Source organism: Perna viridis, chromosome 11 (genome assembly GCF_037379345.1).
Source record: "Perna viridis isolate PV_CMFRI_1.1 ecotype Kerala chromosome 11, ASM3737934v1, whole genome shotgun sequence".
Lineage (NCBI taxonomy): Eukaryota > Metazoa > Mollusca > Bivalvia > Mytilida > Mytilidae > Perna > Perna viridis.
In genome coordinates this window covers 31,705,772-31,727,636 of record NC_142455.1, presented here as the reverse complement: position 1 = coordinate 31,727,636, position 21,865 = coordinate 31,705,772, and the positions used below count along the sequence as shown (strand labels likewise).

Below are 21,865 nucleotides of genomic sequence, written 5' to 3'. Positions count from 1 at the left end.
CTTTCTCTTGAACAAAATTATATTAGAAATAAATTTACATCCGTACGAAGTACAAAGTTTGTATTTCTGTACAATTGTATGTTCTTTTTTATTTGATATACCTGAAACAGAACAGTGACCTCCTGTTTTCCAATTCGTACTGATATGTCCATGTCATTGTTACATCCGCGAAGAGTATTCTCATATAAATATATGTTTCTATTGTAAGTATTTCGTATCCACTATGAATAATTCAAAGTTTATATTTTCATGGTCTTTAAATGGTTTTGCTGAATTAAGCTACACGCATAACTTGTAATACCACTCGTAACACTTGTACTTACTTTCATTTAACACATTATATATAATACGCATTATATGCATTCAAACATGTTTGAGTGGAAACCAATGTAACCATGTACGATTTTGTCTGTTTACATTTACAGTATAGAAACTTGTCATAACTTTTTAAATTGGTTTCATCTCTGAAAAGTGAAATATGATTTAATGTTTATATAACACTCCAAACTTATCTGAGATATGGTCAATGCTAACAGAAACTTTTTTTAAACTCTTAAAAATTAACTTACACGCACTTATTTTCACAGAGTATAGTTTCGCTTGTAATTTTTGTTACGTTATGAAATATTTTCTTCTTGTTTTATTCTGTCTACCTTTGTGATTATTAATTCAAAGTTTAAGTTTATTTTATTGAATGATTTTAATATACTGCTAATGACCCATAATAAACATTTCCCCAAAATATGGCGAAGAAGTCTAAATGAAAAATGATGCCCCAAAAAAACATATTGATACATTTTCAACTTACCTTCTGAGAGTATACTTTTTTTCCGATTAATTTGTTGCATATTAAATATTATTCGATACTAAAATAAAGTAATTATTATATTTTATACAATATATTTTTACGTTTGACATCACTTGAACTGTCTACTTACCGTCGTCCGGTGGTTTATATTTCTGTATTTTACTGACACATTTAATATGGAGATTTCTAATCCTTTCACTTAATAAATCCATTAATATAGGAGAAGTTTTGTCACTTCTTGAGACTTCATAAAATAGCTTCAGTCTATAGCTTTACTATTGATCTGTATTCCCATAGAGATGTGTATAAAATGAACGACAGCTCTCACTTCAACAGCAAAAGGGAAAAGTAAAAATCTTATTAAAATCCCATCAGTGACCAGTAATAGACCAGGAAATTGGTTTGCAGATGTTTAGTCTCGAAGTCATTCAAAACAGCAAAGCAGAGAATGGATATAAATCAAGGTCACTGAATTTTATATGAAATCACTTACGAGGTTTCTAATTGTTTTATTCAATGATAGGGTTAAAGAAAAATATTTAATTTTAGCATTATTTGATTTGTTGGTGATTAATTCATATTTTTTTTTATTCATTTTAAACTGTTTTATTTTTTTTCTCACATTGTAGAATAGGTATAATCTTTGTCGATATGCAGCGATTATAATTTAATTGAATTGGGTGGAAACCGACCGCCAAAATACTTTAACTACTTTAGAAATACACGAATGAAGACTGTTATAAAATAGTTCATTTTGTTCAAATAAATAAGAATATTAGTTCAAAGATTTGAACCATGTTTTGCTACAAAATGTATATTTGAAACAATGTATGACCTTATGTTAGCTCCAACTTATTTCTTTACTATAATGAGGGTGGCATACCATCAAAAGAATGAATAAGGGGAAAATATCAACCTGAAACGATTAATTCTAGCAAGGGAAATCAAGGGGACCAGGATTCGAATGGTAATGAAAGAGAACACCATCCGAGGATAACAATTAGACTAGAAAAATAGACATACAAAAATACCATCAAATAACCAAAATAACACGTACAAAAGAAACAACAACAAATGAGCAGCCAAGACTCAACAAAAACTAGAAGTATGCACCGGTAATATAAATGTCAACTCCTTTTGTTATACAGATTATCAGTAAGAAGACATGGACAATTTTGCATCTTTTTTTTAATTATTATTTTATTTATAATATTTCGCTTGTATACAAACACCACTCGAATTTGATTGTTTGTTTGTTTATTTGGGGTTTTTTTGTTTGTTTGTTTGTTTGTTTGTTTGTTTGTAATTGTTTTTCTTTTTGTTTGTTTTTTGTTTTATTTTTGTTTTTGTTTTTGTTTGGGTTTTGTTTTATTTTATTTTATATTTTGTTTGTTTCTGTTTTTCATTTTTTATTTTTTTTTTTTTGGTCTGTTTGTTTGTTTGTTTGTTTTCTGTGTCTTTTGTGTTTTTTTTTACTATTGAACGGCCTTTGTATCATTGTCATCCATGAGTTGATATGAAAATCATAAATAACATAAGGTAATTGTAAATTACAATCATTGTGATTTGGTGATACATGCTTTGGTTGTGCGAGTGTACGTGTGTTTGTGTGTGTGCTGGATTTTGCTTATCTTTTTGTTATTTTTTTATGATTACTATGTAAAGTTAATAGAGTGATTTTACGTCATAGATTATCTTATGAGATGTTTAGATTAATGTGTAATGTTCAGATGATATAAAGCTATAACCAATCAGGGAAACGGCAGAAACATGAAAAACAAGAAAAACATTTGAAATGCACAGATAAACATTTCATCGGTAGAAAACCTTATTTTAACATTCCATTGAGAAAAATTCTGAGCAACTCGGTGTTGCAGAGATCAAATAATGATCCTTTCAACATCCCTTCAGCACCTGCGTATGGAGTTTTTAAGTCACAACTCATACGTTATGCTAGAGCTTGCGGTAAGTACACAGACGTTTTGAACCGCTCTAGACTTCTTATAATTAGGTTTGTGGGACAGGGTTATTTTGCCATAAGATTGAAGTCATCACTACAGTTTTTAATGGTCATCATGAATTCGTGGATCGTTACGGCGTATCCATCTGCACCATACATAAAAACTAATTTGTTCTACGTGTCATTGTTTTCCTCTCCTCTTTCTTTTACCCAGAGTTGACTTTTTATTAACAACTCGGCGGGTGTTACTAGAAAAGCAGTGGACACTTACCCTACTGGTGCACCTGGTCCATGCTCACAATATTTAGTGGAGTCCGAGTTGCTCATTTACTTTTGGTACTTTGTATGCTTTATTTTGGTTATTTTGGTTTTTTTTTCTAGTTGTCCGTGTTTGTTTTTCATGTATGGTCTTTGTCCTTGGATTACAGTCTTTTGACTTCCACTATAACATTGGTTCCATTGATTATTCATTAAAATAGAGAAAGCATCCTTTCATGAAACTTTAATGTAAGAATGATTAGGTTTGACATGTTTCTAATTTTTCCCATTTTAAAACTTACATGTACAAAAACTTATACTTGATACACATTTCACCGTAAACTGTTGTCCCTAAACAAACGTTGAAACATTGGCCTTTTATTGTAGAACAAAACATGTCAATGACATTTGGCGAAATACAACTATAATGATGCTCTAGACTCATTTATAGGTTGTCAACGCTGTTAATGTTTCTTCAGAAACTTATCTGTTCAACAAAATGCTTGAATTCTGTATTGCATCTGTCCTTACAAAATGTTTCAGTTAATTGGTATCGCAGACGCACCAAGGAAAGCTGTGACGTCATATCAATATATAACTGCAATATCATATTTCAAATATTAGTTTCAAGGACACCAAGTCTAGAATTATTGTACAAATGTAATTTTTTTATTGACCTTATGTTGCACTAAATGTCAGTCAGTTTAGTTCAATTTTGTGTTAATTGTTTCCATAAAATTTTCAGTTTTATTGTCCATTTTCTCAGCAATTCATTGTTCTTTTTTTTTCTCTTGTTTTAGGAAATCGGCTTTTAGTAAGTTTGGTCATATGCTGTCAGTTTAAGTTTAAGAATAACGTTTTGTTTAATTTCATACCAATACATTTTTAAATTGATAAAAAGAACCTGCGTAATACATTAGCCGATAATGAGAGGCAGAAAGAGTTATTTTGCTTATACTGACTGGCTTGCGCTTACTTGTTGTAGATGTTTTTCATGTAGTTCTGGATAAAATTATGAAGGAGTCAGTTTGTGTCAAGTAAAAGCACAATACCGATGTAGTTTTTGTGACTGTATAATGCACGTAGGTATATTATTCATTCTCTTGACAAATCTGACAAGAAAAATCGAAAAAAATACCAAAACTTAATGATATATTTCATTGTCAGAGTAGTAACAATCTGACGTATGAAGTTTCTGTCATGTCGCAATATGTTCGACTGGAGACATAAACAAACTGTTTTTCTCCCTTCAAGACAATGATATTCGGACATAAGGACAATTTCTATTAAGAATTGTGACAAATTATTCAGATATACGACACCTTCTCTAATGAGATTGACAGAGAAGAAAACTTCATTACGAATTAATCTGTTCTACTATCAAATAACTCACGGAAACTCATTTACTGGTCCCATTTATATTCAAAGTCATTATTTCTTATCCAGAGTCAATCAACTAGGTCTTGAAATCACGTATAAGCTATACAAGTAAGACCATGATGATCCTTAACTTGATAACAAGAATTCATTGAATAATCATATATTTAGCAATAAAGAAGTGTTTGTTTTAGTTTTACATTACATTCTAAATGAAAGACCGGCTTCATTTTTATAACGTAAAACATTTGTATCTTTTGTCATGCGTATCCACTATTGAATTTCAAAATTTTACATTACAGCGAATTTATCTTAACAGCAGCGTTAAACATACATATAGTTAGCGACGTCCTACATATGTAGATTCTCTGTCAAAACTTGAATGGCTCAATTTGTTTTCGGACGGAAGTAACGTATTTTGATAGTTGAGACATGATTCTATGAACTCTTTACGCAGACGCCCATTGAGAGTTATAGAAAGTCTTGCATATTCCCGACTCGTCACGATAATCATTTTGAAATTAAAATATGTTTCACTCAAAATTTAAGGTCTACTATTCATAAAATGATTATTGCACTCTCATTTATTATGGTTTCTACAATATATTATGACCTTTCAGTGTAGAACTCAAAGCAAAACCACATTAGTGTTCATTGTTTCTGTTTTAACAGATTGTAAAGTCTTTTTTTTTCTAGTTTTTATTTTTCTAGACTTTTTGATATATCGATCATTGTGTTCGTTGTTTTCGTTTCTGATTTAATTGTGTTTTGCATTTAGTGATGTGTACTTCTAGTTAAGCAAGGTTTTATTAACAGGTCATGACGTATCACAAAACATACCCAGTAAAAATATAACATATACTTCAGTAATAACTTTGTAAATATTGGAAAGATACACTAAATTTTTAAAATACTACTTTATTTATATAAATAGATGTTATTGATTTATTGACTAGAAACAAATACTAGTTAATGCTCCCAGTTTTACGTTTAGTCTGGGTTGCTCAGTACTTTTGTTTCTTTGTACGTGTTAACTTGATATCTCATGTTTTTGTAGTGGGTGTCTATTTTCCCTGTCTAGTTTTTATCATTGGGATATATCATTTTGATTTCCGCTTGAATTTTGATTCTCTTGATTACTCTCTTTACCATCGCTGTAATCCAAAATGCAGGTTACCTGTTAGTTAAAAATATTGAATGTGAAGTCAAATACGTCTTCTCAAAATTGTGTAATTATAAGAAGTGTTTAACTTTTGAATTAATTGAATAGCATCAGCTTATCCAGTTGAAGCCTTTTAGAAAGGTATTTTTGTCTGCAGAATCATTTGTGTCCACAATGCGCGCGATATCTAGAATTCAATTATCTATCTGCAGTAATTTTTGTTTAATTTCATAAAATTAATTGTAATTTCATTTTGTCAATACTTTTACTAGCCCTGTTATATTCATTTGTCTTTTAATTTCAGGATGATATCTTTCTGTGCTTTCAAATAAAACGTTATCTATAAAATGTTTATTTTAGTTTTGCATGACTGAACACTAAAGAGCCCTGGAATAGCATAAAAAATCGGCCATAACCTTAGTAAGCTGTAAATGTTTGGTTTATTAAACAACATTGAACACTAGTGTGTGTGGGGCAGGAAAAATATTGTGTTTTTATATGATAAGTGTATAAAAAACACTTATCTAAAATTTTGAACCGATGTTATTAAAAAACAAACACTTTGTAAAGAGAAAATTACATAACAAAAAAATATAACCATTATGTTAACCGAATGGTTATTTCATAGAGTTGAATATTCCAGTTTATATTATTAAATAAACAGAATAGCAGATACATATTTCAAAAGCAAAATACTTTGTAAAATTTAAGAATATGGTATTCAATTCCATTATTTACTGTTGTAAACCATTCAATGTTTTTTTTTTGCAAGTAAGCAATGTACAATCATGACGTTTTTGTCTTAAAATAGATACTCCTTCTTAGTAACATGAATCTTCTAGTCAGTTTTTAAAAGTCTTCACGTTTTGTTCTTCAATAAAGAAAGTACATTTTATATCGGTTGCACCCCAAGGCCATCATTATTCTCAAACTTTTCGTGTTCCTTCTATGTGTGGTAATGCGATCTGTATTGAAAAAAAGATATAAAAGTCAAATTAAATGACAACTGCTTCGGTTAAATAAATGATACCACGTTGTTTAAAAAAAATCATATTCCCTTCCTAGCCATCGGTTGTTTTAGTCGGTATTTAGAGCTGCTTTTAGAACTTCATCTTTGAATATATTTTGCTTAGACCATTCATAAATATAAATTAAATACACTGGGTTTTTGTCAGCCTTAAATTGTGTAATAACGTTTTCTGGTGAATAATCTCCTTGCAATCAAGTATCTTTATATTCTTTGTCTGGTAGTATATTTGTCTCATTTACCTCTATCTCTATACCTTTAGCTTGCTCTCTTTGTCATTAGTACGTATGTTTGCTTCTAATCATTGAGTTTTAATGTAAATTCCGTTCTAACCACTACCTTAAAAGGCATAATGTTCAAAGAAATATTTGTAAAATGAACCCTTGATTCAGACATAATGATGCTATATAAACAAAGATATACCAGACATCGAATGTTCCATGCATGATTTCATGGATTTCGAACGCAACTATGCATTGTTTGGTCCATTTGCAGTTTGACAGATAAAATAGTTCTCATTTTCATGCCCAAAGCAATGTTAGCATAAATAACGCCCTCTTCTGTTTAAAACAATTTCGTAGAGCTAGATCAATTTTACGCAAAGAGCTGTGAGTAAAGAACTCATTTTATTGTCAACCTTATTTAATGTTTAGAACTATTTTAATATCCTACATTGATGATCTCAACTGTAAAATAGTGCAATGAAATGTTATATATGTATCACTGTGCCTGAGTAGACAAAATCTATTTGCTTATTCAAAATACTTGTACATGTGGAATAGAGGAGGAAAAAAACGAATTAAGAAAAATGAAACAATTTAACGTAACGAGTTTTAGATTAATACTAAACAGTAAATACCTTCAGAGGTTACAATAAGGTTAAAAAGGTATAAACAAAACTAGTAAGCATGTTCTGAAAGGCTCTGACAATAAAAGTAATAAATCCATGGTAACAAAACGATGACATTTTGGCCGCTGCTAGCATTATTGTAAATATTATACTAGTCAGATCTTAGAAACTGAATTTAATATCTCGTTTGATTTTATTTTTCATATGCAAAACTACAGGCAACGAGATTAACAAGTAAATTAAGCACTATTAATTAATTCATTCATAATCCTTCAATGACTTACTTGATAGTTATCCCGGATGATGAACAGGCAATGAGACAGAATGTACATTTATAATTATGTTTATCTGCCCACGCAATAGCAATATATCTTCCAGGCTGTAATACATACGTTGGGGCTATCTGGTTCCAGTGCCAACCTTCTATTGAACCATCATGACATTTTACTGGGTCATTCCATATAGATTCTAACCAGTTTTTGGTGTATGGTAGCTGGTGTTCCTCGTTCATCTAAATTCAAAAGTGTTATACAATACTAATGATGTTATCTGTATGTACACATAATGGTATATCTTAACCCTACAATGCATTTTACTGAAAATTACACATAATACCCATCAAACTTATTTTGTACTACTTGAATGTAAAATGAAATAATGAAATAAGTGCAGCGCTTCCTTAGAACCGGACGGAAGCTTATAAATGATTTATGCATTTCTTAATCCCAATTATGTTATGATTGGAAATCATTCAGTTGGTCTCAAAGAAACTGTAATCAAAAATAAAAGTGCAAAGTTGTCCCCTGAAGATATTAACGCTTAACATTTGGTAACGTTCTTCTACATATAACCATTAAAAACAAATTCAGGAATTATGACAGATCCAAAGAAATAAATATAGGAAGAGTTGTTTTCAGAATATAGCAAATGTACTTGAACAGTATCATCGATTATCTAGAGATATTATATATCACCACTGCCTGGTTTTTCGACAGAACCATGCTTAAGTGATACAAAATGTGTCTATATTTCTATTGAGAATTGCAATGATTTTGTTATCTTGTCATGCTTACGATCATATCTGTTTACTTCCCATATAAGTTTATATAATCCATATATAAAAACACGTGGTAAATAAATTTAAGGATGTGATTGATAGATAAAAACATATTTTTGTCACGTATTTGTACATTTCATTCTTGTATATCTCTTGCAACAACGTTTGCTGTCAGAGTGTAAAATAAAGTATTGAACCATTTCAATAGATTCGTCAATGAATTTTTCTGTAGGCTTATTTGCTTTAAAAATGTTTGCCTAAAGAATAAATCGAGATATATTTTACTTCAAAATATTAAAGGCTTATCTTTGCAATAACAAATGTTCAGATGTCAACCTTGAAGACTCTGATACCAGTGCAAGCTTCAGGCTGTAGATTGTCCTTCAAAAGCTTGAATCTAACAGTTACTGGTTTTCCTACAAAATATTTCAGATAAGTATTACAATTTTTTTACGTTATTGTTTTTTTTTCAGGTGTTTAAGGTTTTATTTCTGAATCTTAACACCTTTATCGTATCGTTTTTTCCCTAGATTGTTTAAATTTATTCTTGTTATATATTGCTACAGTTTGTATCAAATCAAGGATATAAGGGTCAGCGATAAGTACTGTTACTTGAAAATAAAATTGTGGGAGAAAATGATTAATTGAGATTAATATTACGACTTTAACAAGAGGCCCCCAGGAGCCTGAATCGCTCACCTGGTTATTTATTTATTTTTTTTTTTGCCTTTCAAGGGCAATAACTCTAACAGGATTTGTAACATGTCAAATATCTAAACGGTCATTTTTGCAGAAAAAAATCATCTTAAGTTTCTTCCAAATCCATTCAGTAGTACCATGTACAGAGGAGAAGATGTTTGAAGAAAGTGTTAAAGACAAACGATAACGCCGACGGAAGCCAAGTGATGGCAATAGCTCACAGAATGCAAAATCTCTGTCACATTCAATGGCAAAATTATTAATTTAGTTGAATGTGCAAAAAATAAAAGAGTGCATTACTTTAGTTCATAGTTGCACACAAGTGCATAATTTTGTATAAACATTGTATTTTCCTTATTTATTGTAAATAAAACAGCATAAGCTGAAAAAGACAAGAGTTTAAGTCAATCTCGGCCAAATTTTTCAATTGCCAAAAAATATTTCCAGTTGATAAGTTTATATCCACTGGATAATCTGTATACTTGTCCAGGGGATAAAACCTTTAAAAATGATGATCGTATAGTATATCAAAAACAAACTAATCCCAAAACATCTTGACAATTGTAAGATCATTTTCAAGTTTTCAACTGTTACTCCAGTGTCATGTGTCATAGCCTCAAATACTAAGTGAACATTTATGTTTTTCAAAGAAATCATTTATGCAGCATGATTAACACAAAAGAGTTGTATGCGTGTGATTTTAAGTGCAACGATGAACTCGTGCTCGCTACTATACCCATCTGATGAATGCAGATTTCAAACTGTGGATTTTTGTGGAACTCGTTGGTGTGTATGTCCTCTTTGGAAAAATTCCACTTGCCCCATAAATGATTCACGTGATCTTTAAAAAGTATTATATTGATTTAAGACTATTATTTAAATGTTTTTTTATAATAATATCGCTATCGTTTCATAACTTCTACAGCTTACATTTACAACTGCCTTAAAAATTTTACTCACAAAATTAGACTTTGACAATAGCAATTATGTGTATGTGTTCATATCACAACTCCTCCGTTAAGCTTGCCGAAACTACGCAGACTTTATGTATTGCACTAGAATTCTAACACATAGGCTTCTGGAACAGGGCTATGTTACTACAAGATTGAAGTCATCACTACAAAAGTTTTATAGTCGTCATCATGAACTCGTGGATCGTTACGGCGTATCTTCAGCGCCATGAAAAACTGATTTGTTCAACGTGTCATAGTTTTCCTTTCCTCTTTCGTCTACCCCGGACTTGACTTTTTGTAAGCAACTCGTCGGGTGTTTCTGGAAAAGCACAGGACGCTAACCCTACCAGTGCACCTGGTCCATGCTCCTAGTCTTTAGTGGAGTCCGATTTGCTCATTTGCTTTTGTTACTTTGTACGTATGATTTAAGTTACTTTATGTTCTTTGTGTATGTCTGTTTTCCATGTCTGGTCTTTGTCCCTGGATTACATTCTTTTACCGCTAAAACCTTGGTTCTCTTGATTACTCTTTCAGTTCATTGCTTTACCTTTCAAACTAAATTTGCTTCATATATTTTTATTTTATACTTTTTTATTATTAGTTGTTTTATTATTTTTTTTTTTATTTGTTTGTTTTGGCCCTTGGAAACCACAATCAAAAATGTAACAGTCTAAACTACTTTTGATAAAAAAAAAATCAATAACAATAAATTCTATCCGGCGATACCAAAACAGAAATAAATATGATGTAAATATCATATAAAACGTTTTTACTTCAAAACTTTACTTATACAGTTTTGTTTAAGATAAAACATCTGTATTTTCAATGAAATGCCACAAAAATTTACTTACGTAGTCGTGTGTCAAGCTTTCCTGCTTTAATATTTAAGTTATCCCTGGTAACCAGTATTGCTGTATTACTGACAATCGATCTGCAAGCATTTAGGGCCATATGATGTAGAGATAGGTATTTTAAAATTAGTTTGTAATGGCATGTTGGCTTTACAGAGAGAATAAACGAGGGTAATTATGTGAAAAAAACAAAACTTTAAAAAGGACCATTGACGAAGATCTACTAACGAATCGAACAAAACAACATATCAGACGTAAAAACAGACGTTCAAGGCGAAGGCCAAGATAATCCATGGCGTCTTAAGTTTCTTTAACTATAAGATTTATTGTGGACTATAGTAAAACGATTGAGTTAGTTCATATATCAATATGATGACTTGTGTGTTTGTATTTTGGTTTTGTTTTGTTTTATTTAGTTCGGTTTTTTTTTGTGTTTTGTTTGAAGGGGTTTGGTTGTTTGTTTGTTTGTTTGTTTGTTTGTTTTTGTTTTTGTTTTTGTTTTTTGTTTTTTTTGTGTTTGTTTATTAGTATCGTTTTGTTTGTATTTTTAACTAAATAGAAATATTGATATTGGTTGTACATATGTACATATTTAAACAACTAATCAGACCCAATAAACTATTCAAAAACAAATGTCATACTGATTCACTTGTTCCTGAAGGATAATTTACTAATATAACTGACATGTTGAATTGGTGTCGGTGTGTATATTGCGATCATAAATTCTGTCTCTATATCCTCTCTGTCTGTATGAGGTACGATCAGATACTGACCAGGTATTATCCTTAGACTTGTGGTAACTGTCATTCTCTTTAAACATACACCATCTTCCATAATGTCTTCTAAAATTACACCCTGCTTACATTCTATGCGTACCTTGTACAGTTTTATACGGATCGCGGCCACGTTTGTCTTTTGCGTAGTTTGTTCCAGTAGCACGACTATCCGAATTTTCCCATCTTGCTCAATACCTGTTGAATGTAATAGTGTTTTTCATATGTATATTTACAAGAAAGAGAACTATCTGTCACGAAGTTCATGTTTTCTCAGTGTTTTAGATTTAGCTTGTTATTATATATAATATGCTCTTATTTTGTTTGGTTTTGTTTTATTATATTTTTATTGTTTTGTTTCTGTTTGTTTGTTTGTTTGTTTGTTTGAATTTTATTTTTTGGTTTTTTTTTATTGTTTTGTTTTGTGTATTTTCAATGTAACTTTATGTAAAGCTAAAGCGTAGAAAATTATTTTTACAACAAAAACAAACTGATAGGTATTTCAACAATATTATCGTTCTTTCAGAATACAGTAGTCTAACATAAACATTTATGTTAACAGTGTTACCTTTGTCAGACAATGCAATAAGATACTTTGGATTCCTAAGATAGTTCAGACCTCCTGCTGTAGAACCCCTCCATTCACTGTATATTTTAGTAATATAGTCTAAAATACAGACAATGGAAAATTGTTACTAAGTGAAAACGTCATGCACTCATAGGGTTGAGTTATTCAGCACAACAAGCTGTGCAGACTGGCGTCTTAAAAATAATACATGAACAAATTACTGATTCTTTACTTCACTGCGTAAATAGAAACAATTATAAAACTTAACATTGAATAACACAAAACACAAAATTAAGACGTCATTTCTGTCAATAATAGGATATATACAATGAAGCAAGGTTTTCATTTTCAACTGAAACAGTAAATTACTTGATCGTTCTTCCGATCCTAGTTTGTCTTGCTCTGGAATTAAATTACAAATGGTCACTGTTTCAAAGTGCTTCATGAAACATTCTATGGACATATAGAACTCTCCCTCAGATGCTGAAGCTGGTATATCAGTCCTCGATTCTACCAGGTCCCATTCGGCACTTCTGTAAATCCATTTTAAGTACAGTAACACAGTTTTTTTTTATCAAATTACACTCGATTAATTACTCCCCATCCCCCACCCCACCAATAACAAAGCTAATATACACATCACCTCTTGATGTAAAATTAACCATGCAACAATGACCTATGACATTAATTCAATTCAAATCTGCAGCGCACAAGGTTTTTTTTCTACGGAATACGTCTGTACTATGAGGTCACAATCTATTAGAGAATGCTAGTGTTTTTCCCTAAGATGCAACGTAAGGTTGGCTGAAGGTCAGACACAATTACACTGAGTTATCCACTTTATTAATCAAAATCATTTTGTTTTTATGTGTTTGCCATTAACAAAGTTTAAACTTACCTTCTAGACCATGGACCGTTCCACTGCGTCGTGCCAAACCACAATTTTAGCTCAACTAAGGTAAAGTGTTTGTCTGGTTTTGTTTTAACCTGAAATATAAATTTAATTTTCATGTTTTTTAGTATTATTGAATGAAGGGTAAGAACAAAATTACTGAACTGATTATGAAGTGATTTATAACATACAGAATAAATGCGACTCTTATTCCAGAACGCTATAAAGCACAAGTACAAAACTAGAAAAAAAGAAATGCTTACTTGGTGATACCACCTCTTTTTCCCCTCCCTACAAACTACATAGGAAAACCCAAAAGTAACTCAGACGGAAAACAAAAGAGAAGGTGTACGATGGCACCATGTGATAAGGAATGACTGGAAATTTCACTTAATTCTAGCATTTTAGAAGAGTTTAAGATGTGTAGATAGTCCTTATTGGTCGACTAAAGATAAAGTACATGTTTGCACCAGAAACCCCCTAGCGCCATTAAATGAAAAAACAAGAGAGAAGGTGAACAATTTAAAAAGAATGTGCGAAAGTTTCAGCAAATTACATTCAGCGGCTTTAGAAGAGTTGCAGATTAAAACTGGGGACGGAAAACGGACAGTATAATCACTATATACTTCCCGGGTTTCTACTCTCGTGATACATACTTCTGAACATTCAACGAGTTTTGAAATACCTGAATAATTTTCTTGACTTGAACTAATTCTTCACTGGTCAGCCCATATTCTTGGTCGTTGTTTACCTGAAGAGATGGCGAGGTATGATTATGGCCAGGTCTTTAGTTGACAGCACTCAGTACATGTGGTCACACACACGCAACAGACAAATACAACCAGTGCTAATTAAGCGTAGACATTGTACGCTCTTGCATTTACTTACTAGGTTGAAATAACACATTTATTTAGGTTCAACGTAAAAAATGAATCATGTTGAGGCTCTGGTATATATTTGAACGCAGTACACCTCGGATAGTATTTGTCAAGCTTATGGCTCACTTATGCAATTCACACTAACCTCGTATAGATTGTAAAATAATCAGTTTAGGAGAAATTCGTTGTAATAAAATAGACTAACAGTTATTCAAGCACTGGTGATATAAATAGGTGTAATGTTGACTCTTTTTATAATGTTTTGTCGTGCGCAAGTAGCAATCTTTACAGATATCAGACAGGAGGCGATTCATGCATGCCAAAAACAATTTCAGTTAAATATCTTCTTCAGAAACACTTTCAGATCACATAACTAGCTTCATTTAGAACTTTGTGAAATTGTGATTTTCTCAAAAATGCAGATCTAAATGCAGAAAGGACAATCGTTACGTAATAATACAGCATCTGTAGACAGAAAAGTATCGTTTGTTCGTTGGGGTTTTTCAACAATGTGAACCAACTCTACTGAATTCTAAACAATTGCTTCAATGCAAAGCTTTTATGTGTTTATTTTGTGTGTAACATTAGTATGAACGAGAGGTCAGTTGGGTATTGAAGACAACATTTTTGTAAAATGTTTGTTTTTACATAGAAATAAAGAGTCTAACAGTATATAAGTTATGGGAATTGCTACTATTTTCGACGTTTTTTTGTTATAGTGTTATTTATGAGAATAAAAAAGTTTAAAATATATCATTGACTATAGCATTCATACCCCTACTAAACACGTGACTATAGATCCCTGATTGAGAGCTTCACGCATCCTTTTCAACGTATTTGCCATCTCTAGACGTGTGTTGACAAGTTGAATCTCGTACCCCGTTCCCCCAGTTAGGCATCTATATATGTCCAGAAAACCATGTTTTTCCAGCTCTGAAAAACTCCCTGTAAATCTATATAGAAAAGGATTGAATGATTAATGAATCATTATCAATCATTGGCGACAGCATATGTTTAAAAATTGTTATGATATATAAATCAGTTGTCTGTTTAGTTCCTAAATTAACATTATTTCCAGTGAACATGTGAAAATGTCAACTTGGAAGTGAAAAATGTCTAGTTGGAACTGAGAAATGTCCATCATCAATCGGGAAATGTGGAAGAATTCATGGCACTATCGGTCATTCGTAGATATATCATATAAAACACTTTCACTCATTTGAATGCTTATTTTGATTTATTGAAATTCATGGGCATCTAGTTTTTTTTTCCTTGCATATTAGAGAATTTCCGTAAACTACGTATATATACAATGCAATATATTTCATATAATCAATTAATTAGGTCATGTTCTTAGGTTATTTCAAAAAATCCCCGTGCAGGTCCGGGTGTTAAAAGAATAGGCCTGCAGCAGCGCTAAGCTTGTCGTAAAAGGCGACTAAATAGTGCACAGAACCCTAGCCAGGGGCTAGGGCGCTCTGCCCACAGAGCAACTGGAATGTGGGCCCCAGGTGGTGGAATGGAGTACCCCTTGCGTGTTACATGCTGGGGTTGTCAGGCTATAATACGGAAAACTTGACCGCAAACCATAGTGGTGCACCGTGTTGGGAAAGATGCCACATTCCTCGCACGTTAAAGAACCCTACTGTGGTATTCTCCCGGAGTAGGAACCATAGGGCTCCGCCACAGGAGGCTAAATTGCCCGACCCTACCCACCTCTCCCTATTTCCAGCGGCAATCACAATCTGTCGACCCTATTGTCCTTGTGTCCCATCCCTTTTTCATTTCATCATCATTTCATGTTCATTTTATCAACAATTTCATGTTCATCGTCTGAATATAGCTGAAATATTGCTGATCGGACGTTAAACCCCAACAAACAAACAAACATATTTCAAAAATCGATATTTTTTTTTACGGAGACATACTTGGCGTAAGCTTTTGTAAGCAGTTGCTTCCATATGGATTGGTTCCTGAACATCACACCTCTGTTGGAAGCAGGTAGTCTGTCGTCTACATAAATGTCTTCCCATAATCCACAGCGACTCAGTCGGCAATGAAAAATGCCGTCATATTTTGGAACATCGTCATCTGGCAGAACCTACCATATGTAATGTTTACTTTTGTTAACTTTCTGTCAATTTATTATGTTTTTCTATTATAAAATGTCAAAGTCTTTGTTGTCTTCATTTCGAATATGAGATATTTCACTTTGAATGTCAAGTCCGCGCGCATATAGATTTTTTTTTCAAAATATGAGCATTGCATAGCATTCACTTTAACAATTGTCTTTTGAAATTGCCAAACCCTTTTCGAAAGTACATGTTGACCCGTAATCGTTGATTTTAAGTTACATGAAAGTTTTTAACTTTATCCATTTTTTTTTCAAAAATATGGCTTCTAAAGAGTTTTTTCCCATATCTTTACATGATTTCTCAGTTTACTCACCCTCTGTAGTAGATACGGATCTTCCTCGAGCAGTTCGATGTTGGTTAAAAGTTTTCTAAATTTATTATGAGTAGTACATGTATGGGGATCAGTATCAGTCGTCAAGTCCTCTACTAGAAATTCGCCAGTGTGATTCCGAAACTCCTATAAACAAAAAGAAATGTGGTTTACAAAAACACAAAGCTAGATTCATTTCTGTTACATGTCACATTATACATGCATTAATGATTGTATGAATTTTGCAGTAATTTGAGTTACACTTTTGCATGTTTATAAAGATGAAAAATAAGCATTCTACTGAGACAGCTAACTGTATCAATCCTTTCGTTAAATTCGGTTATAAGTTTTCTGAAAACAGTGAAATGTTCAAACCAAAAGTTATCTTGTTTTAGTATCGACCGGACCATTTCAATATTTTCATTTATATTTTTATTTCGCCTGCTCGAATATTGGCAATTTCCTGTTAAAGTCCATTAATCAGAATATTGTATATAGACTGGCTTTATAATTACTTAGAAATATACAAATGTATTTGTGCGATCACGTAGAAATTCAGGAAGCACGTCCAGGTATCAATATTACATATCAACTGAAGTAATTCAACCCGTCAAGTCACATTAATTATTATAATAATATTTGGAACCATGCGTTCAATCCAGCTTATAATTATAAATAATAGATGTTACCAAATCAGCCAGTACAAAACTAGAGAAAGTCGTCTTGTCATATCACATATACCCCACATGCAACATTTTCCAAATAAAAAAAGGACCGTAAGTCCAGCCCCGGACTTTCCTCACTTAAAATACGTGTATGTATAGATTTTCCATTACTTCAATTGAAAGGGTTTAACGCTCAATAAGAATTCAAGTAACTTGCATGATTTATTCTGTCAAAACACAATTCATTTACTAGTTGTACTGAACAAAAACTTTGACAATGATGACACTCAAATCTCCACATTGCTCTTATTGATTACGTCTCTACCAGCAGAGATATGCGAGACTTCCTTGCGAAAATACTCGTATCACAACTCATTGATGACGAAGCCGCCATATTTGTAATCCATATACCTTGGAAGCACTGAGGCCCTGATTTTAGTTTGACAAAAAGTTATAATAAACCCGAGCATGTACCCTCGTAAACTCAAAAGATAACATTAAAACAAGAATGGAATACACACGTATGTCAAAGAGAAAATAAAGCCACAGGGATGAAAAAGTATTTGTAATACAAAGTAAAGATCTTACTATAGTTTCGTATCTTTAACGAAAGCAAATTGCCTATAGCTCACACCTCAAAGTTTTTATTAAGTTATGAAAAAAATAATTGAGGTTTAAGCTATAGGCATTTTGCTTCCGTTCTAGTTAATGTGAAAATGTGTAGGACATCATAATTCTTTAAAATGCCAATATATTCAACTTAGACTTCTTACAGGTTACACCTGCATCATATTACATGTACGTAATACCAGGCCTTGCCACAACTACGCGCACTTATTATACCGTGCTAGACTTCTTACAATTAGATTTTTGAAACAGGGTTATGTTGCCACAAGATTGAAGTCGTCACTACAAAAGTTTTATGTTCGTCTTCTTGAACTTGTGTATCGTTATTGTGTATCCATCTCCGCCAATTTGTTCACCGTGTCATATATTTCCTGTCCTCTATATTCTACCCCAGAGGTGACATTTAAGATCAACTCGTGCCCTACCGGTGCTCCTTGTCCAAGCTCACAGTTTTTAGTGGATTCCTGATTACTCATTTACAGTTTGCTATGTGTTTGTTACTTCCCTTCTTGCATGACTATTTGTTGTCTAGTCGTTGTCTCTATATTATAATATTTTGATCAACGTTCCAATTCTGGTTCCATTGATTTCAATTTCACACAAAAACTTTGCTTTTTAAAATTGAAGGCATTTTCTTTTTTTCTTACTTTGAAAAATAATTAGAAAAACATAAGCACTGCGCTTTCCTTGAAATGAAACACTCACCTCAGAATAATGACATTTCAAAAAATTAAGTGTGCTCAATATGATGATTGAGATTATTTCTTCATAGACCGAAATATTATTACAATGATTCCTTAAACACGCGCCAATCAAGTAAAATCGGTATTATGAAGTAGTCGTACTTACCTTTGGACGCAAAAGAGTGACGTCACCGAACTGATTAAATTTGTATTCGTCAAAAGAATCATCTTCCCACAATCCTTTGCACTTCGGTCGTTTCTTCTTTGGTTGAATCTTTAAGGACAGCTCAATGTCATATTCATACAACCCAAGGTCATTGAGATGGTAGTTCGAATGACCTAGTTCATTTACATATAACAGACATGGTTCGAAGTATGTTTTACTCATCTTTACTTTTTGTGTCTTAATGTTACGTTTGTTGACTTTTCGGCCATTGTTTTCTGATTTATCATCTAAGTTATGTTTTGCTGATGCGGCTTGTTGAGGTCTGTGTATATTGGTCCATATTTGAGAGTCATCCCTAGTGGTTGTTGATGACATACATCCCATGTCTTAAGCTACATTTGTGTAGTGGACAAATCAATACATGAATTTGGATGTATATTTTTTTTATTTTCTTAATTCCTTTTATCTTTATGATTATTTTGCGTCAGGAAGAGAATTGTACATGTAGTCTTCATTTCGGAAAGTGAGCTTTATTAAGTTTGTAGTTATGTAATACATGTATAATATTGGAGGTATACAACTTTATTTCCATTTTGGCAATTATTCTGTAAAAAGTTTGACAATCAAAGGACTTCACTAAAACAGAAACAATGAATATCATATAACACCGAAAATAAACATAAATACATAGGTTATCACAAGCTATTAGACAATTTAAAAGAATGGAGTAGCATAGTCTAGTGTGTACCGATAGGGTAAACATAAGCTGCTTTTGTTACATGCAAAACATTTAAGAAAAAAAATAAAGGGAAAAGTCTAACTCCCAGCAATATATTAACGAGCAGGTCAATAATAATGAAAAGTGTACTTTCTTGCTGTACTGACCAAAATGGGCAGGTTTTAGAACGTCAAGTGAAAAGGAAGTCCAGAATGAACTGATCAGGTATGTCGTCATTGGATGGTTGAAATTGTATTTTTTTTTTCAAATATTGACATCAGATATGATTTTTTTAAGAGCATTCGAAAGTTCACAACAAACTTACCTTTGTGTGTGCATTAGTTGAACGTATTTTCCCAATAAATAAATATTAATCTTATGATCTTAATCTTTCAAGTTTAATACTCCCCAATCTCACAATTAGGCAGATGAAATAATTTCTTTTTTTTTTAAATATTTTTGAAACTGTTTATAGTTTAAAAGCATTTAAGCGCTCATAAATCATTCTTGATTAGGAGGGGGGTAAAATGCGGAGGTCACTGGCGGAGGTAAAGGAGGTGGAGGGATGAAGAATGTATGTACCCTTTTGATCTTTTTTCTTTAAATTTACTTAATTATAAAAAGACAGTTATGTGGAGAGATAATTTCGCAGTAATTTTCAATTAATTTTCACAATCTTGAATCTGCATTATAAATGTTAATTGGTTGTTTCGAAAAGGTATTTAATGTAAGTTCCCCAAATATCTTCAACATATCATCGACCTGCATGGATCGTGAGTAAACCTGTAGTTAGATGATTTAAATCATTGACCTATAACGTGTGTATAATACGTTTAATACTAAAATTGTAGTGTGTACTTAAATGCAAGTCACAGACGGCACGAGACCGAAATTAATTTTCAAGTGCATTTCAATATACAAATTTGAGCAAATTTAAAAAATTCCACCGGCGCAAACTGAATAAAACTTCTCTGGCCTAAAGATATGTACACACAGGATTTTATATATAAATTGTAGAAAATTTTACCATCATTTTCTGAAATTAATACATATAATTCGGAGATGGGGTAAACATCACAAATGAACTGAGTTAAAAGTCCTAAATTTTAACCTTCTTCCACTGAACCAAATCACAACTTTTAGTCAGAATTGATTAATGAAAACTTCAGCAAGTAAGTTTCCAGTAAAAATATAAACAAAATGTGGAAGATACCTACTACCAAAGTTGGAACTACATTCGAAAAACCAAGGGGAATTAATTGTGTTCTCGTACCAGACATCAAGTATACCCATTCAGTTATCGAAGCGTTTCCGTGTTGTATACTTATAACATTGTTGCCTCATTTCTATACTGTAACGTTATTTGACCTACTGCCCTACCGTTTTCTTTTTTTTTCTGTTATCCTCATTCATTTTTTAATATGACAAATATTATGTGAACACGTGCTTATAAGAAGTAAACAGGGCTTACAGTAGGCAAGACGGTACCCTTCTATAATTATTTTATTGGAATATTACTTTTTGGTGGTTGTCATTGGACATCCCTCAATCCCCATCTTTGTATTTGTCATTGGAAATTCTCCCCCCCCTTTTTCACCACTTATATCTTTTTGATTGTCATTAGACATTCTCTCCTTTCCGTTTTTTTTTAGTGTTTGTCATGGAACATTCCTCTCCCTATTTCTAAGGTGATATCATCATACATTTCTCCCCTTTCCGGTAACAATCATTCGTTGCTAAATACAAATGTATTATAAAGAAAATTAATACAGCATGTGAGTAAAACAATTAAAAACAACAAAAACAATACTTAATAACATTACATAGGGCATCAAAATATGTTTCCTACTACCCTACCGACCTACATATTATGTCTACTCTAAACATTGTGTAGCCAAATTGGCTCAAGCACCAATAAAGTCTAGTTTGTTTCCCCATTAACTCAATGTAAAATGTTTTTGAAAAATAAAATAATTTACTTACCTACCTACCCTATTTTTCCCTCGCTTAATAAAAAAACTCTATTATATAATAATGCATTATAGGAATAAATCTGTTTCGGTGGTTGTCATTGGAATCCCTCCAACACCTAATTTATTGATTCCTTAATACCGCTTACAAACAGAAAATCGTTCTGATGTTGCGCGCGATGATCGACACGAAATTGAAGCTGGACGTAAGAAGTAAACAACAGTTCAAAACGTTGTCCAACACACACATATATATATATATATATAACGTCTCAGAATGTGACGACTCTATTCACTACACTGCTCCATCGGATCAAATTGATACATGGAAGATAACGTAAACTTATAGAAGGGTCTGAAAAATTCCCAACGATGTTAGAACTGTCCAATTTGCGAAGCAAATTTTTGGCGTTCCTTCCGCGGGACTCGAACTCGTACCGCTGTAACATCTATGGCAACACCGCCTGCACGAAGTCCA

The 21,865-nt window shown here is 32.2% G+C and overlaps 2 protein-coding genes across 4 annotated transcripts in view; both read right to left on the bottom strand.

The window, feature by feature from the left end:
• Positions 1 to 1,352, bottom strand: part of LOC148603738 (calcitonin receptor-like) — a 31,141-nt gene extending 29,789 nt beyond the window's left edge. Inside the window, exon 1 of the mRNA XM_088552541.1 lies at positions 939 to 1,352. Coding sequence (XP_088408667.1) covers positions 939 to 1,020 — 82 coding nt within the window. The 5' untranslated portion in view covers positions 1,021 to 1,352. The remainder of the gene's footprint in view (positions 1 to 938) is intronic.
• A 3,782-nt stretch (positions 1,353 to 5,134) lies between these two features.
• On the bottom strand, positions 5,135 to 19,807 carry LOC148603737 (calpain-11-like). 3 transcript variants are annotated; one of them, XM_088553021.1, is made up of 15 exons: positions 19,743 to 19,807; positions 18,700 to 19,335; positions 16,562 to 16,705; positions 16,042 to 16,214; positions 14,889 to 15,066; positions 13,921 to 13,986; positions 13,242 to 13,330; positions 12,713 to 12,876; positions 12,344 to 12,442; positions 11,685 to 11,973; positions 11,003 to 11,085; positions 9,935 to 10,039; positions 8,836 to 8,915; positions 7,727 to 7,953; positions 5,135 to 6,530 (listed from the first exon to the last, which is right to left on the bottom strand). In XM_088553021.1, the coding sequence occupies exons 2-15, from the start codon at positions 19,081 to 19,083 to the stop codon at positions 6,512 to 6,514; spliced, it is 2,100 nt and encodes a 699-aa protein (XP_088409147.1). In that variant the 5' UTR covers positions 19,084 to 19,335; positions 19,743 to 19,807; the 3' UTR covers positions 5,135 to 6,511. The 3 variants fall into 3 exon arrangements, with proteins under 3 accessions (XP_088409147.1, XP_088409149.1, XP_088409148.1); XM_088553023.1 differs by having other exon boundaries at positions 7,835 to 7,953; XM_088553022.1 differs by lacking the exon at positions 9,935 to 10,039.
• Positions 19,808 to 21,865: the final 2,058 nt, after the last annotated feature.

Excerpts from the sequence above, each read along its gene's own strand:
- LOC148603737 (XM_088553021.1), bottom strand. The coding sequence starts at position 19,083 with ATGGGATGTATGTCATCAACAACCACTAGGGATGACTCTCAAATATGG. Across the intron at positions 15,067-16,041 it reads CTTACAAAAGCTTACGCCAA|ATTTACAGGGAGTTTTTCAG; the intron begins GTATGTCTCCGT and ends TTTTCTATATAG. Across the intron at positions 8,916-9,934 it reads AATCTGCATTCATCAGATGG|GAAAACCAGTAACTGTTAGA; the intron begins GTATAGTAGCGA and ends AATATTTTGTAG.